We start from the raw sequence: 18332 nt of genomic DNA, 5'->3' as shown, positions 1-18332 counted from the left end.
ACGTAGCAGCCATCTTTTACCTGATTATGGTGTTTCAGGTCGGCTCTTCACGACCCATTTAAGCTTCCTCGACATGCGCCTGGGGCCAACCTTTCCAGACCTTTCATTTGTGGAGAAAGAGGAGAGGCTAAAAGCGGAGGTTTGAGAGCCTAGAGTGGTGATATACGTCCCCCGGGCGGAGCTTCTTTGCGTTTGGTAACGTACTCGGGATGGGGTGGGCTCAGGTCGTGCCTCCTGGGGTTTTAGGGTCTCCCCGGTTTTCTTCACCCCTAACCTGACCCCGTCCCCCACGTATGAGCTAGCCCTACCACCTCATACGACGTCACATTGGGTGAGTTGCTTAACTCCTCTGTGCCTCCGTTGCTGTTCGGTAAAAGGGAGAAAAAAGGAATGCCTTCTTAATATAGTGTTGTGAGAAAAAACGAGATAGCACAAGTAAAAGGTCTACAACTACCTGATACATTGTTTTTATTAATACTACTCTAATAAGGGAGGCACCCATTTCGCAGCGGGATTCTGTGAGCCCAGGAAGCTGAATTGTCCTGGACTCCTGGCCTGTTTTGGAAGGAGAGGACTTCTAGCTGGTACGGGGGCGGAAGGGGCTGCGGTATGAATTATTGGGGATGGAAACACAGCCCTGGTATTTCACAGTCTCCTTCCCTTCTCCAGCCCTGACTTCTCAAAAAGCACTGCACGGAGGAAGAGGCAACAGAGCCCTACGTGAGTAGGACTTGGCATTCTTCTACTTAAGATATTCATATAAATTGTAGAACGTATGGGACATGGGTAACGATTATAACTGAGCCTTGGTCACTAATTTACATTCTAAAAGCTTTATGCAAATGAACACATTTCCATCAGGCAGTGGCTCTGTGAATTGGTACTGCTGTTTTCTCTACTTTAACTATGAGGAGATGCGGGCAGGGAACACAACCCTGTTGGCCCATCCTCACCCAGATGGTAGGAGGCAGAGCTGGGGTTGGGACCCAGGCAGTTTGAGTCCAGCACCTGAGTTTGCTAATCCCTTTGGTATATTCTCTTTGAGCATAGGGTACTGGCTAGAATCATATCATGAAAGTAGGTTGGTACCTTGAGAGCAAGATTTAGGCTATTTTATGAGGGTTTTTTTTTGCGGTACGCGGGCCTCTCACTGTTGTGGCCTCTCCTGTTGCGGAGCACAGGCTCCGGACGCCCAGGCTCCAGACGCCCAGGCTCCAGATGCGCAGGCTCAGCGGCCATGGCTCACTGGGCCTAGCCGCTCTGCAGCATGTGGGATCTTCCTGGGCCGGGGCACGAACCCGTGTCCCCTGCATCGGCAGGCGGACTCTCAACCACTGCGCCACCAGGGAAGCCCTATTTTATGAGTTTTTAAGATAGTTTTCTCAACTGGGTCATTTATTTTATTTCAAATAATAGTATATTATAGAAATAGCATAATCATTATGGAAAAATGCGGATATATACATAAAGAAAAATTTTAATTATCTATTACTTTAGGATGTAAAGATAACAGTTGTTAATGTTTTAGTGCCTTTTTGTCTGGTTACTCTTTGTGTATGTTTCTGTGTAGTGGAGGCTGTTTTGTGTGGGACTGATGTTACACTGCAGTGCTACTCAAATTGTGGTCCACAAACCAGCGGCACTGGCATCACTTGGATAGAAATGCCCAGCCTTGAGCCCCATTCAAGACCTTCTGATTTATAATTTCTGCATAGGGGGCCCAGGAGGCTGCGTTCCAACAAGATCCCGCAGTAATTCACATGCACGTGAAAATTCGAGAAGCTCAAGAGAGGGTCTTTTCTGGAAACTGAGGCCGAGCAAATTGACCCTGCTGGATGTCACAGATAAAACTGAGCTGGATTCACCAAAGCCCTACTTAGTCCAATGATTTTATTCCCCCACTAGTTATTGTCAACTGTCAGGGCCCCTTTTAAAATCCTGAATTGAGCAGAAGACAGCTAGCAAGCGTAGAGTCAAAATGCAGGTCGTTAGAAGTTGTGAAGATATATCTCTCCCAGGCTTTGGGGAGTGGAATCATTACCATCTTTTGTACTAGATCGAACCCGGGCCCCCTGCATTGGGAATGTGGAGTCTTATCCACTTATTTCTTAAACTCCCATTTATTTCTTAAACTTTCCTATATTTATTATGATATAATTACAATTCAGATTCTTGTCTCTTAATTTGAATTAGGTATGGACTATCAAACTATTTTTTATTGTTGTTGCAGAATCCTGGCTTTTATTAGTTCTCTTTACCTCTGTGCATAATTGTCAAAACGGTACTTCCTGTTTAAAAAGAAACAACGTCTTTTTATATCTTTTGTAAAAAGTTGTCCATGTCAATTTAAATATTATTGTTGCAGTAACAAAATCTTTAGGAAGACAAGCAGAGCTTTTCAGAAGTCTAAAGACTCTCACATAACAGGGCAACAACTATGACCTCCACATGTCTGACAGTGTTCTGCTGGTAGAAATCACATCTCTAAGGATAATTTCTAACTAAAATATCATCTGCTTCACCACAGTTGCTAAGAAATAAGAAACCCTGACGATGGTGTTCTCAGAGCTTTCTACCTTACAACGATCTCACGAGGTGGATGCCATTGTTCTCCCCCACCTGCAGATGACAGAACTGAGGCGAAGAGATGTTAATAACTTGCCCAGGATGACACACTGCTAGTGAATGGCGTAGCCTGATCACAGCCCATGCATATTGACTCCAAAACCTACTCTTACTTACATGGTCTCTGTTTACACCATACCCAGAATAAGAATAACCACTATGGAAGCTGCAGGCACACTGTGAGGGAGCCACTGTGTGTGGATGGGCAGGTCATTCCTCACACAGCCACTGAGAGGGGTCACGGGGGCACCTGGTATCCGTGTGGGGCTCTGCTCATCAAGCATAATCAGCAGTAGCCACTCCGAGGGCTGGGAGCCTTGGTAATTCACAATGAGCACCATGTGGGTTAGTGACTTTTTTTTTTTTTAACCAGTTTCCATTAACTTCTTTCTTCTTTCCCTGTCTGTCTTGCTAGGACTCTGCACTTCCCCAGAAGGAGAGAGAAAATGAGCACATTCCAGGTGAGTAGAGCTTGCCTTTCTTGCTGTTAAAAACGCCATTTTTGTACTCAGATTGGACACAGGTTTTCCTCTTTTTTTTTGATTGGAGTATAGTTGATTTACAATGTTGTGTTAATTTGAGGTGTAGAGCAAAGTGATTCAGTTATACATACATATACATATATTTTCAGATTCTTTTCTCTTATAGGTTATTACAAAATATTGGGTATAGTTCCATATGGGTTTTTCTCTTTCAAGGAGGGTCTAAGCATATGAGGACCTGAGTATGCCATGTGTGCTTTTTAAAAAATTCCTGTTACATTTAATTGGTTTCAGTTTTAATTTTTGTTTTATTTCATCATTTTTTTATTTCACAAGTAAAAGAAAAATTAAGGGAAATGAAGGACATCTTCCGCTTTACTGCTTACCTGCTTACAAATTAGCTGCTTTTATATTTCTGTAATCTCCTCATCATATGTATTCATAGCTGTGTATTTGTATTTATAACATAGATACAGTTTTAAATTGTTTTTTTCATTTAATACTAGCTAACATTCACTTTTAATTGCTTTATCCTGTTCCCACAAACTTAAGCACCTATTTTTTAAACTATTCTTTATTCACAGACATTTAGTTTAAAGACTTTTACTGTTTTAGGAACACTACAGTGACAGTGTTCTTGATTTAACCTTTTTACCAAAATATCTGTTCTGAAGAATATTGCCTCTTTTTGCCCTTAACATACTAGGTTTAGGTATTCAGAATTGAAGAGGTATGTTTTATATGTGGTGCCTTGGATGTTTTTTGGTAGAATATCCAAATACGGCACAGCACAGCAGGATCAAACTGCTGCTTCACGCAGAAAAAATAACGTATTGTTAGAAGTTTTCTCATGACCAGAGTTAGATTCAGTCTTCCCCATGTTTGAGTCAGACCCTTTGTGTATTTTATTTACTGGTTTGTTTCTTTTTCCATCTTATTTTTTTTTCTAATCAGAGTAATACATGACCTTAGTTTAAAAAATCCAGTGGTACTTAAAGCACTTGTCACTGCATAGACACCTCAGAACAATTGTATAAAGAGGTGCTTGGTTTCATCTTTGTTTTAAATATAAAGAATAGGGGTTGTGAAAAAAGGAGGAACCAACTCAGACTCACCCAGAAAACCAAGGGTCTGGAGTCAGAGGATTGCATTCAAGCAAAAGACAGAAACGGGGAAAGAGAGAGTTTTCATTCAGAGACGTGGCATGGCCTTTTGGTTAATTTCCACGTATAACACTCCTTCTCATCTGGTTCCTACCTCAATGAGAAAGCAGGTGCCATGAAATACTGCCGGGACTAAATTGGTAACTGTTTCTGGGGCGCTTGGCAATAATAATTAAAAAGTGAAAGCTTTTTAGTTCAGGATCCAGTGGTTAGAATTCTAGGGAGTTTACTCATGAGTTGTCTGAGAGCCCCAGGTAAATACACAACGCTTTCTGTTTCATAGCCGCACGTCCGGTGAGGCTGAGGAAAGTCAGTGTGTGGCATTGGCAGGATGGAAGGGAGGGGGTGCTGGGCAGTCTGCACACCGCACAGGAGCCAGAGCAACTTCCCACCTTCCTCCTCTCCTCGGGGCTGCCCCTCTTCCACTGGCCACTGGGTATAAGATTGAGGTGGTGTTGTTTGTCGTAGGAGGCGGTGACTTTCAAGGACGTGGCCGTGGCCTTCACAGAGGAGGAGCTGGGGCTGCTGGACTCGGCCCAGAGGAAGCTGTACCAGGATGTGATGGTGGAAAACTTCCGGAACCTGGTCTCAGTGGGTGAGGACAGCCTTTCTCTGCGAGTGTCTTTGTGACCGTGGTGTTTCAAGGCTTTGGGCCTCTTGAGATGGTTCCCTGAGTTTGGGGACCAGACTTTTACAATTCCTGTGGGACACGAGAGGATGTCTCTGGTCTTTCTAAACAGTGTGTTTCAGGTCCTTTTCATTTATTTTGTAAAAGAACTGTAAATCGACAGTATCTTGTTGTACCTTGTGTATTCTTTTTCAGATTTCCCTCCCTGCCATTAGTGGATTATAAAGCCAATTTATTGAGCCCTACGTGTGACTTTTTAATGAAATAAAATAGTATAGAAAATATCAGAGTTTCTTAGGAAGACTACAACACATTGCAGCAAAAACTGGGCGATGGCATGAGTGGTGTGAGAGCCAGTGGGAACAGATTTCATGAAAATAGACATTGGTTAGAAATAGGTCATTCAAGCTTCGTTTTAGTAATGTATACTTCTACATGTGTATCTAGGTTGTGAAATAAATGCTGTTTCTTCAATGGGTCATGATACAAAGTTTGAAAAACACGGCTTTCAATATCTTGAATATGCAGTTGGAACTCAAATTTCTAGTAAACTTTAGCTCTAGCCCGTTCATGTTAACTTGTGACTTTACATGTTCTCATTCTTAAGATGAGATACAAAAAATATAGAAAGAGAAGAGAGGCTTTGGTTGATGAATTCAGCAACCCAGATAGAAATCTAGGTAAGAACCAAGCAGTCGTGAGTTCTTGTGGTTAGCTCGCTATCTGTTTTGCTTCTCACCAGCCCTGTGCTGTCCATCACCTGGTCCCAGTTGGAAATCTCTTTCCAGGATTATTGCATAATCTTTGTACTGGTCACCTGTTCCCACCCTTCTCCTCCCACAGTTTGTTCTTTAAGTGGCAAAGTGATCTTTTGTAACTTTAAGTCAGGTTATGTTCTTGTTTCAAAATTCTCTTGTGGCTTCTTTTACCTAGAATAAAAACAACTTAAAGTGGCTTCTAGAGTCTTCTGTGGGCTGCTGTTCATTCCCAACCACCTCCCTGAATACATCACCTCTCCTCCCTCTTACCCTGTCTTTTCCAGACCTGCAAAGGATGCTTCTGCCACAGAGCGTTTTCCTTGTCCTTCTCTCTGCCTGGAATACTCTTTCACCTGTAATCTTTTAGGCCTCTTTACTTCTTTCAGTCAGTCACCTTAAAGATGATGAGAGGGCTGTCCTCTGACCACCCTATGGAAAATACAGTCCTCTCTTTCTTACTCTCTCTGCCCTGCTTTGTTTTGTCTCTAAGCGTTTCACTCATGTACATTTTTGTTCACCTGTTTCTCACCTCTCTTTCTTCCACTGGAGGGTAATCCAGGAGTGGAGGAGGAATTTGGTCTGTTATGTTTATTGCTCACTAGCCTCAGTGCTTAGCATAGTCTTGGTACATGACAGGGACTCTTAAATATTTTTTGAATAAACGAATGAGTTAATGGATAGAGAAATTAGCCTTCCATGAAAATAGCTAGTAGGCGGTGAACAAATCCGAGTGAATAAGGGATATTGCCAAATGTTGTTTTGTCTTCAAATGAATTCCTAGCCTAATTCTAACTTCTCAGGTGCCCATGATGTGTGTATGTGTGTGTTTGCCTTTCTGTACAAGTTGGCCCTCATCAACTTGCACAAAAAACATGTATAGAACCTGTAATTATAACCAAACTGAGTAAAATGCTTTCCCTGTGACTTTCCTTGAGCTCGTAGTAGCAGAGCATATTCATTTGGGGAGGAAATACTGTTTTGAATGAGGATTCTTATGTCTACTTCTTAGGTAGCTCTCCCATAGAAGGAAAGAAAATTCTATTTCCTTATCCTTTATACCAGGGGAGAACAGGTCTCAGAAAACAGCCAGCTGGTGAGTTAGCCTTTCCCTTAAAAGATTTGCCCGGATGCATCCCATTTGCTTCCTCCAAAGCCCACCTCACTAATAAGAAATCGATCTTTGTTAGCTCTACAAACATTGTGTGTGTGTGTGTGTGTGTGCATTTGTATGTATCTTGTAGAAGGCATTTTAGATAATGTCACTTTGAGTGCTTTGATCATTCTTTAATAGTTTCTAGTCTGTTTCTTCTCAATACTTCTCACAAGCTATGGAATTTATTCCCAGCTCACTCATAAACCCCATTCTTCACTTTGGAACTCATTCTTGTTAAAGACCAATGTATCTGTGTCCAAAAATTTTCCATGCTGTTTTTAAAGAGACAGCATTCTTCCCTAGCCTCTAAATTTTGACTCCTACTTGGCAGGGGGAGTGTGGGAACATATTAGGCAGCACAAATGCCCCAGAAGGATCCAGTGCATAGGTCTTCATGCTTTTTTTTACCCCCACTGATTCTTATAACCTTTTTTTAAAATTAATTTATTTTTGGTTGCATTGGGTCTTCGTTGCTGCACACGGGTTTTTCTCTAGTTGTGGCAAGTGGGAGCAGCTCTTTGTTGTGGTGCGCAGGCTTCTCATTGCAGTGGCTTCCTTATTGCAGAGCACGGGCTCTAGGCATGTGGGCTTCAGTAGTTGTGGCACACGGTCTCAGTAGTTGTGGCTCATGGGCTCTAGAGTGCAGGCTCAGTAGTTGTGGCTCACGGGCTTAGTTGCTCCGCGGCATGTGGGATCTTTCCGGACCAGGGCTCGAACCTGTGTCTCTGCACTGGCAGGAAGATTATTAACCACTGTGCCACTGGGGAAGTCCCGATTTTTAGCACCTTTCATATTCTCCTCAGCACTAACCCCCTTGGTGTACTGCCACCTCTGGTGCAGCCTTTCAACTTAAGCAAAACTGTACTTTCCAGTCCTTTTCCTGTATCTGATACCTGACTTGTAAAAGCTCTTTAGCTTCTCTGACTTGGTTCAAACTTAACCTGGGATTCAGAATTGTAGAGAATCCTAGAAATCAAACTGAGTTCACCTGTGCATGCATTTCTTAAGCCCTGACTAACTGCCAGGCACTGTTAAAGCTGTGAGCACAGGAAAATGCTTGTCTTTATTGATACTGTATTGTGGTAGGAATGACATGTAATTTTTGAAAGATGATTTAAATAGTATGTCAGATGGTAGTCATTTGGTTTTAAATGGGTTTCATTAATGCTAAGTATTTAGGAGTTTAATGGACCGTCTCTTGGTTTCTGTTAGTATATAAACCAGAGAACTTCATTTGTCATGTGAAAGATAAGCTGAACCATCCTCAGGTTCATTAAAGTCTCATACTGTGTCTTAAGTGTAAAATCTTGAATCTTTGAACAAAGCTTTCACGTGTCCACATCTCTGAATTCTCTGTCCTTATAGAAGAAAACAATCAAAGTGAGTTGAGGGCCGTTCAAGACAGAGGATCACGTGAAGAGCTTTCCTGCCGGCAAATCTGGCAACAAATTGCAAATGACTTAACCAGATGCCAAGACTCCATGATAAATAGTTGTCAGTTCCACAAACAAGTTGATTCCCCCTGCCAGATTGGGGCAGGACTCTCTATTCAAATTTCTGAAGATGAGAACCATATATTAAATGATAAAGCAGGTGATCCCAGTAATACTGGAAATCCAAGGTTTGCAACTTTGAGAGCCCAGGATTCTTGGAGGAAAACTTCATTGACCGAGTCACAGAATTATCAGAATAGACACCAGCAAATTTCCATGAAAAATAAACTGTGTCAGTGTAAAGAGGATGTTGACACCATCAGCTGGATTTCACATCACCTTGATGCTCACGGAGTACACAAGGGTCCAAAATCTTACGGCTACAGTGATTATAGAAAAGATAGCATGAGGGTTTCAACACTGGATCAGAATACTATGATTCACACAGGACAAAAACCTTACCAGTGTAATGAATGTAAAGAAACGTTCACTGATCTCTCCACCTTTGATCTTCACCAGCAGTTACACTCAAAAGAGAAGTCTCATATGTGCAGTGAGTGTGGAAAAGGCTTCCGTTACAGCTCGGTTCTTCATATTCATCAAAGAGTTCACATGGGAGGAAAACACAGTGAGTGTGATGAGTGTGGCAAGGAGTTCAGTCAGAGCTCACAGCTGCAGACTCCTCAGAAAGTCCACACTGTAGAGAAACCGTTCAAATGTGGGGAAGGTGGGAAAGTCTTCAGTCGTAGGTCAGCACTTACTATTCATTGTAAAGTCCACACAGGAGAGAAACCTTACAATTGTGAGGAGTGTGGGAGGGCCTTCAGTCAGGCCTCTCACCTTCAGGACCATCAGAGAGTCCACACTGGGGAGAAACCATTCAAATGTGACACGTGTGATAAGAGCTTCAGTCGGAATTCACACCTTCAGTCCCATCAGAGAGTCCATACGGGAGAGAAACCATACAAATGTGAGGAGTGTGGGAAGGGCTTCATTTGTAGCTCAAATCTATACATTCATCAGAGAGTCCACACAGGAGAAAAACCCTACAAATGTGAGGAATGTGGGAAAGGCTTTAGTCGGCCTTCAAGTCTTCAGGCCCATCAGGGAGTCCACACTGGAGAGAAATCATACATATGTAATGTGTGTGGTAAAGGCTTTACTCTGAGTTCAAACCTTCAGGCACATCAAAGAGTCCATACAGGAGAGAAACCATACAAATGTAATGAGTGTGGGAAGAGCTTCAGGAGGAACTCCCATTACCAAGTTCATCTGGTTGTCCACACAGGGGAGAAGCCCTATAAATGTGAGGTATGTGGGAAGGGCTTCAGTCAGAGTTCATATCTTCAAATCCATCAGAAGGCCCACAGTGTAGAGAAACCTTACAAGTGTGAGGAGTGTGGGCAGGGCTTCAATCAGAGTTCACGACTTCAGATCCACCAGCTGATCCATACCGGTGAGAAACCATACAAATGTGAAGAGTGTGGGAAGGGATTCAGTCGTAGAGCAGATCTTAAAATTCACTGCAGAATCCACACCGGAGAGAAACCATATAATTGTGAGGAGTGTGGGAAAGTCTTCAGGCAGGCCTCAAATCTTCTGGCCCATCAGAGAGTCCACAGTGGAGAAAAACCATTCAAATGTGAAGAGTGTGGGAAGAGCTTCGGTCGGAGTTCACACCTTCAAGCCCATCAAAAAGTCCACACTGGAGAAAAGCCATACAAATGTGAGGAGTGTGGGAAGGGTTTCAAGTGGAGCCTGAACCTCGACATGCATCAGAGAGTCCACACAGGAGAGAAACCATATAAGTGTGGGGAGTGTGGGAAGCACTTCAGTCAGGCCTCAAGTCTTCAGCTTCATCAGAGTGTTCATACTGGAGAGAAGCCATACAGATGTGACAGATGCAGTAAGGTCTTCAGTCGGTCTTCACAGCTACAGTCTCATCAGAGAGTGCACACAGGGGAGAAGCCTTACAAATGTGAGACCTGTGGTAAGAGCTTCAGTTGGCGCTCCAATCTAACAATTCATCACAGAATCCATGCTGCTGATAAATCCTATAAAAGTGATAGGAGTGGTAAGACCATCAGAGAGCCCACACACGAAAAAATTTCCATAAAATGATTAAAAAAAACAAAAAAAACAACTCAGGTGTCATGTGAATTCTTCCAGTCATCAAGTTCAAAAGAAAAACAAATCATTTGTTTCATTAAAGTCAGTGTTTCAACCATAGCTCAACATGTCCCAGTAGTCAGGAGGCCACACAGCAGAGAACCCTGGTAAATGGTGTAGTAAGTTTGAACTTTGACCTCTATCAAATATTACTCAGGGGAGAAGCCTTAGTATGAGTTTTAGCAGGGCTTGTACAAAAAAAGTATGATGGACGTGCCAAAATTTATGCCCATTACAACATAAACTCCACGAATGCAGAGACGTTTGTTCTGAATCTACAGTCTGAACATTGTCAGCTACTTCGTAGGTGCTCGATATTTGTCCAATTAATGAGGGAAAACTTTTTGAAAATTATGTTGCAATCCCCTCCAAAATTTCATAAAAATTTGTATTCAGAGCAGTTAACCTAAATGTGGCCTTAAAAGTAATCCAGGGAGACAAAAAGTTGAAGTGTTAGAAAACCACTCAGTATTGCAATTTGTAATATGAATGTGGCATCATCCTGTTATGATTAGCTCCATTTGTCTCCCCCCAGCCTCACTTCAAGTTGGATCTTATCTTGGACTTTGTCTAATATTCTGTTAATTTTTTACAGTACAAATTCAGTTATCTTTTGTGACAGTATAGACTTACTGAAAATGGATTGTTCATCTTGCAATACAGAAAACATACTGTTGACCCTTTTATCAAGAATGTCAAGGCAGAGGTTTAAGTGTCAGAAAGAGTTACTAATGACAGTGACAGAGGACAAACATTTCTTAGTAAATGAAATGATCGTTGGTTTCTTATTCACCACATTTCCATCTAGGTTTTGATGTGATTGTCTCCCAAGGGTTTTAGCATTACTTTCATCAGGACTTCTTAAGTAGAGAAAAGAGGCTGTTTGAAGTAGATTACTTTTGTCAAGTTCTGTATCTCTTTACTCCTTCTCTCTGGCCTGAGATAAAAAGAAAAAAATTATTTGTTGAAATTTGGTAATTTCATCAAACATATTTATTCAGTGACTGACGTGCACACTTTTTCCTAGAGGTGGATTGAAAAATTGATTTTCAAAGTGAAGTTGGTGAGTACATATCAAAATATAGAATGTGCGTCCCTTTAATATAGAAATCATAAAATAGGACCTTATAATTAGGAAATTCAAATAGAAAAGGTGAGTAGCACGTCAGTGTTACTAAATTTTGTAAAAGTGAAATATTCAATAGGAATTTCTTTATATTTTAAGATACTTATGTAATAACAGATCTGTTAAAATGATGGCATAAACTTAATGACAGAAGCATGTAACAGTTTAATGTATTTTAGGTACATCACATACCTTAATCAAACACGTATGTGTGTGTGTTAATGCATCCTATCATCTGTAAAGGGATATTCACCCTTATGTAAACAGTGGCAAGATTTTCAGGGATTTTTTCCACATTTAACTTCCATATTTTAAATTTTTCATTGAGCATCAATTTTCCAATAAAATACTGTTATTTTTATAGTAACATAGGTAGTAAAATAATGTAAAATATATTAAAAATTACTAAGAACATATTAATCCCTCAGTAAGAAATCCTATCATCATGAGGTATATATATATGGACAAAATTAAGGAATAGACCTCTAGAAATCAGTTATAAAAAGAAAAAATTTATATGGTTATTCAGAGATACAGAATATTAGTCAGTGTAACTGTATATTTATAATTAATGCATTTGAAGTTTAGCATAAATCCATGCAGCCCAGAATATTCTGTTTTAATTCCAACAGTAGAAATTTACACATCCTAGTTCTCCCCGTCAGACTTCCTTACTGGGTGAATGGATGGAGAGCCTGGGGTACCAGCTTGTCCTTTCAAGTGCTTGGTCTGACTGGGGAAGTAGTTGGGTCATTCCAGACACTGACACAGAAAACCATTAGCTGTGGGAAAAAAGGAATTTACCCCCCCCCAAATTTTTTTTAATTGTTTACAAAGTAACAGTGATTGGGCAAATCCTGAAGATAGAGAGTGGAAATAGGTAAGTTTTAGAGGTAAAATTTATCAACGATTCCCTAAGGAAAAATGTGCATAGGGAAGAAACCGAGAATGATGGTAACAAGTTGTTAAGGAGGAGGTTTGCATACCATTTCCTACTTCTTAGTCATTTCACTGATGTTTAACACTCACTTGGTTAAAGGGCTTTACTCAGCAAAAGGTATATCTAATGTGAGAGGCAGGTTTCCAAGATTGGTTTCCTAGACCACACCTTCACATGTGTATGTAAAGTCCATGCTACTGCAAATTGCATTGCATTAGATGTCAGAAATCCTAGGCCTTTCATGTTTTGTTTTGTTTTGTTTGGTAGATATCAGGGTAGCCCACCAACTCTCAAGGTAATTTGTAGTTTAGTGAGTTAAGTCAAGGGCTGGAAAACTACCTCCTGTGAGCCCAATCTGGCTCATTGCCTTTAAAGCTTTATTGGAACATAAAAGCTCTTTATTGGAACATAAAAGCTCTTTATTGGCCCATCCATTTATTTACCATCTTTGAATGTTTCCCATTGTGCTGACAGTGTTTAGTGGTTGTGACGAGCACTGTGGCCCATAAAGCCTAAAGTATTTACTTTCTGGCCCTTCAGAGAAAAAGTCTGTCGATCCCTGTGGTAAGCCCAAAAGGTTTGTCTCTGTAAGTGAAAGACCACAAGTAGAGCAGAACTTAGACTTGGTTCAGTGAGGATTCCAGAGAGGTTTCCTTTTTGATTCTCATATCTGCCCTTCTGGTTGACCTTGTTCTTTAGTTTGGTTCAAAGACAGTGGTAGCAACTAGGGACTACCTGTTTCTTTCTTCACATTCAATGAAAGAGCTGCTCTTCCATTCTTAGTGTTGAGTACACTACTCACTCCCAGTGCATAGCTTCCTCTAACTAACCTTGACTCCCATCTATGCTAAAGACTAAATCTTTAGCTTTGTATCCAGTTCCATTGGCCTTTGTAGGGCCTTCAGTTTCAACTCCCACTTGATAGCTTGAGCTCGAAATCTATTTTTACCGCTGGGGATTTTCTGTCTTAGCTTTGAGCTTGGCTACATAGCAACACTCTGGGGGACTTGTTATAATCAGCATTTCTTTCTTTCCTTCCTTTTTTTTTTAAAGGGGATCCAAAGTCAAATTCAGTCAGTGGCTGAATGACAACACATTGATTCACAACCTTATAGATTCTCTTAATGTCATAGGGCATCAGTGGGAAGGAGTAGAATCCTGGAAATTTGAGGTGGAAATATATGGGCAGATTCCAACAAAGCTGAGGCCTATGACCTCTGACCTGTGACCTCTTAGTTGAGCTTCCTGTGCTATTAGAAGAAAGTCTGCCTCTACTCTGAGATAGTTTCCTTGCAGGGGACTGTAGATCCTCAAGACTTGCCTCCACTACCTTTCGTATTTCTAGACCTAGTAATCAGACTAGAGTCCTTGAAATGGGGAAGGGAGCAGGGAAGGGGTGGGTACCCACCGGGTATAAAGTATGACCATGAGGAGACACTGTATCTGCTAAAATAAGGAATTTTATAATTTATATCAATAGAAACCTCAGAAATAATGTGTGATTGTGAACTTTGTAGGTATTGAAGCAGGTGGGAGTAATGTAATATTGGATTAGGCTGGATTTGTTGATACAAGTGCATTCAACACCCATTCCAGACTCAGCATGTTAGCTTGGGTACCTGGGAATGCCTTCAACAGTTTGCTCAAATGACTGAAACCTTTACCCAAAGTTAGTGTGTGCTAAAGTCAAAATGCCAGAACTTTCTAAGTATGTTGTAGCAAAATTTCTTGACGTTGGCATGACTGACATTTTGAACTGGATAGCTCTTTGTTGTTGGGAGCTGTCCTGTGCAATGTAAGCTGGGCCAGTGGCACATATTCTTCCCTGCCACCCTAGTTGTAACAATAAAAGGTGCCTTGAGGGCTTCCCTGGTGGCGCAGTGGTTGAGAGTCTGCCTGCCGATGCAGGGGACACGGGTTCGTGCCCCGGTCCAGGAAGATCCCACGTGCCGCGGAGCGGCTGAGCCCATGAGACGTGGCCTCTGAGCCTGCACGTCCGGAGCATGTGCTCCGCAGCGGGAGAGGCCACAACAGTAAGAGGCCTGCGTACCGCAAAAAAAAAAAAAAAAAAAACGTGCCTTGATACCTCCGTGTGCACCAGCCACGTGGGGCTCATTCATAACACAGCTCCTTAAAAAAGTCTCAAGACACTGCCACATGTTTCCTGGGAGGGGGGACCAAAAGTGTCCCCAGCTGAGAACCACCGCTGTAGAAGGTTTACAAAGGCATAGGAATGCCAGACCGCTAGAGTGGATTTATCACATAAGATCTGCTCACCCAAACCCCCTATGTGCCCTGGGAGGGCTCAGAGGACACTTCCTTTGCCAGAGGTTTAAGAAACGTATTGGTGAGGGGAGCATTAGCAGTCTTGGAATGCTCTGTAGCTACTCTTCTCTGCAGGCCAGGAATGAGAGAGGGAAATTATGTCGTCATAATGGGCTCCCTAAATTCAGTGAGGCTAATGGGATCGTGGGGCATCATTGGTCAAGTGGAAACACTTCATTGGCAGAGATAAAGTGAGCGTGTTTTTCACAATGAACAGCAAAATGAAAGGGATCATTAGAATGGTTTGGTACACAGAGATTTTTTACATTTGCTCATGTGCTATCTCTAGGGCTGAAATAAATGGGAAGTCTACTAATACCCTGCTTGATTTGAATCAGGAGAAAAGCTCTAGGTCTGATGAACATGTCTGACCTGAATCAACATGAGAGTTGTGGTCCCTCAGCCAATTCCATAACATGAGTCAGTTCCCATTTCCATAGCATCTTGAATGAAGGGCAGGCCAGGTCCCCTTGAGGGAGGATATACCCTGGTATACTACCGATACCATAAATCATCCCTAGACTTCTTCAACATGACTTCCAGCCACATTTTATGGAGGTTGTGCATTAGGTAGGTGGAAATCACCAGAAGATGAAGGAAGCACTAGACACTAGAGCTGACATTAACTCCTGGACCCCCAAATGGCATTGTGGTTTACTGGTTAGTACAGGGACTTATAAGTGACAAATAATTAAGGGATGTTTTTGCTTGGGTCCATCCACATGAGCTGGTCTAAATGGATCCCTGCACTCATCCTCTGGTTATTTACCAAGTTCCAGAATGCAGAGTTGCAATTGGAATAACCAGCTGGCAGAATCCTCACCTTGGTTCTCTAGCCCATGGTACAAGGGCAATTTTGATAAGAAAGGGCAAGTGAACATGATAACTGTCTTGTACGTACTAAAACAGACAACCAAAAGCAGTATTATATTACTGGAAGGACTGAAGAGATTAGTGCCACTAGCAGTATCCTGAAAGCTGCAGGGGTCATGATTTCCATCATATTCCCATTCAGTTCACTCATTTGACCTGTGCAGAAGACAGGTGAATCTTGAAGAATGACATGAGATTATTGTAAACTTAACTAGGAGTTAATGCCATTTGCAGCTCCAGATGTGGCTTTATTGCTAGAGAACGCATCTGCTGGCACCTCATATGCAGCTACTGAACTGACATGTGCTTTTTTTTCTCTATACCTATTAGCAAATATCATCCATTGAAGTTCAGTTTCATCTGGTAGGGCTATCAATACATTTTTATTGACCCAGCTCCGGGCTACATCACTGTCCAATCTTGTTTCACAGTGTAGTTCAAGGATTGGCAAACTACAATCCATGGGTCAAATCTGGCTGCCACTTGTTTCTGTAAATAAGATTTTATTGGAACAACCATGACCACTCTTATATATTGCCTACGGGTGCTTTCGTGCTAAAATGGCAGAGTTGAGTAGTTGTGACCAAGATTGGTCTGCAAAGCCTAAACCATTTGCTGCATGGGTCTTTACCAAAATAATTTTATGATCCCTGATAATGTCTGTGTTGCTTGTACCTGGTAATGTAGGCAGTGTCTGTGACAGGTAGGGATGCTGCATGGAGATCACAACACAAATATTTAGGATTTGGGGAGCAGAGCTATGTCATCCTCTGCATGTGACATTACTCCTTCTGTGAAAACAGCTTCTGGCTTTATTGGTCCCTAGTGAAAACTAAATACATGGCCATGAGTCAGAAAGTTATGCAGTGAAGTCATAAATTTGGGCATACCAGCAGCACTTCATCATCTAGTGGAAGGGATACGTATGAGACTGGGCTCAGAGTCACAAGTGAGTTGCACAAGCAAGTGGCTCAAATTCCCAGAGCTCCAGTTCCTTCTATAGCGACTCCCATCTCACAGCCCATGCCTGTGACCTCATGAGGAGTTCTGTGTGATCAGTTGAATGAGGAGGAAGATTTGGGTGCTGTTCTCCAAAGGAGACTCCCCAACCCTGCTGGGAATTTGATTACATGAGACCGCTCCCATCATGGAAGGGACAGCACTTTCTTTTCAGTGGAAAAACCAGTTGCTGTAGATATGGAACTGCCTTTCCTCTTCCAGCGCTTCTGATAAAAGTACCATCTGTGGACCTTACAGAATGCTTTATTCTCTGTCATTGTATTCCATCCATCATTGCTTGTGACCCGGGAAGTCATTTTACAAAAAACGAATTGTGGCAATTGGGCTTGTGTTCACAGAATTCACCGATCTCGTACCATACTTCCTCTTAGATATGCCTGCATTCTCAGAATTCCGACAAGCTCTGATTTCTCCTTCCACATTTGTGTATGGTCTAATTCCTATTTTAAAATTCCCTTATCTCTAAAATCATAGTGACGTGGCTTTCCTAAGTGAACCCTGACTGGTATTGAACCCTGTAGTGTAAATTCCTGACATTAAGCTTTTGATTGCCAAGACATCCATTTAAAAAGACATCTATTTTTTTCTGTTTTTTAATTGAAGTATAGTTGATATACAATGTTGTGTTAGTTTCTGGTGTACAGCAAGGTTATTCAGTTTTATATATATATATATATCATTTTTCATATTCTTTTCCATTATAGTTTATTACAAGGTAAATATAGTTCCCTGTGCTATAAAGTAGGACCTTGTTTATTTCTTTTATATATGGTAGTTTGTTAATCCCAAACTCTTAATTTATCCCTCCCCCCCTTTCCCCTTTGGTAACTGTAAGTTTGTTCTCTGTGTCTGTTTCTGTTTTTTAAATAGGTTCATTTGTATCATTTTTTTAGAGACCACATATAAGTGATATCTTGTGATATTTGTCTTTCTCTTTTTGACTTACTCCACTTAATATGATAATCTGTATGTCCATCCATGTTGCTGCAAATGGCATTATTTCGTTCTTTTTTATGGCTGAGTAGTATTCCATTGTGTATATATGTGTGTGTGTGTGTATATATATATATATATATATCTCACATCTTTTTTTTTTTTTTTTTTTGTGGTACGCGGGCCTCTTACTGTTGTGGCCTCTCCCGTTGCAGAGCACAGGCTCCAGACGCGTAGGCTCAGCAGCCATGGCTCATGGGCCCAGCCGCTCCGCGGCACGTGAGATCTTCCCGGACCGGGACACAGACCCGTGTCGCCTGCATCGGCAGGCAGACTCTCAACCACTGCGCCACCAGGGAAGCCCTATCACATCTTTTTTATCCATTCATCTGTTGATGGACATTTAGATTGCTTCCATGTCTTGGCTACTGTAAATAGTGCTGTGAACGATGGGGTGCATGTATCTTTTTGAATTAGAGTTTTCTCTGATATATGCCCAGGAGTGGGATTGCTGGATTGTATGGTAACTCTATTTTTAGGTTTTTTAAGGGACCTCCATACTGTTTTACACAGTGGCTGCACCAATGTACATTCCCACCAACAGTGTAGGAGAGTTGCCCTTTCCTCCACACCCTCTCCAACATTTATTATTTGTAGACTTTTTGATGATGGCCATTCTGACCGGTGTGAGGTGATACCTCATT

General features: G+C 41.7%; 1 protein-coding gene across 6 annotated transcripts; it reads left to right on the top strand.

Moving 5' to 3' along the window:
• LOC132510197 (zinc finger protein 226-like) lies at window positions 1-10390 on the top strand. 6 transcript variants are annotated; one of them, XM_060131995.1, is made up of 6 exons: window positions 1-139; window positions 491-584; window positions 670-720; window positions 3041-3086; window positions 4739-4865; window positions 8175-10390. In XM_060131995.1, exons 4-6 carry the CDS (start codon window positions 3072-3074, stop codon window positions 10361-10363), a joined length of 2331 nt encoding a protein of 776 aa, XP_059987978.1. In that variant the 5' UTR covers window positions 1-139; window positions 491-584; window positions 670-720; window positions 3041-3071; the 3' UTR covers window positions 10364-10390. The 6 variants fall into 6 exon arrangements, with proteins under 6 accessions (XP_059987978.1, XP_059987977.1, XP_059987976.1 ...); XM_060131994.1 differs by lacking the exon at window positions 491-584; XM_060131993.1 differs by lacking the exon at window positions 491-584 and having other exon boundaries at window positions 1-195.
• The last annotated feature ends 7942 nt before the right edge of the window (window positions 10391-18332 follow it).

This window comes from Lagenorhynchus albirostris, chromosome 19 (genome assembly GCF_949774975.1).
Source record: "Lagenorhynchus albirostris chromosome 19, mLagAlb1.1, whole genome shotgun sequence".
In the NCBI taxonomy this organism is placed as follows: Eukaryota; Metazoa; Chordata; class Mammalia; order Artiodactyla; family Delphinidae; genus Lagenorhynchus; species Lagenorhynchus albirostris.
This window is presented reverse-complemented; position numbering and strand designations above follow the sequence as displayed.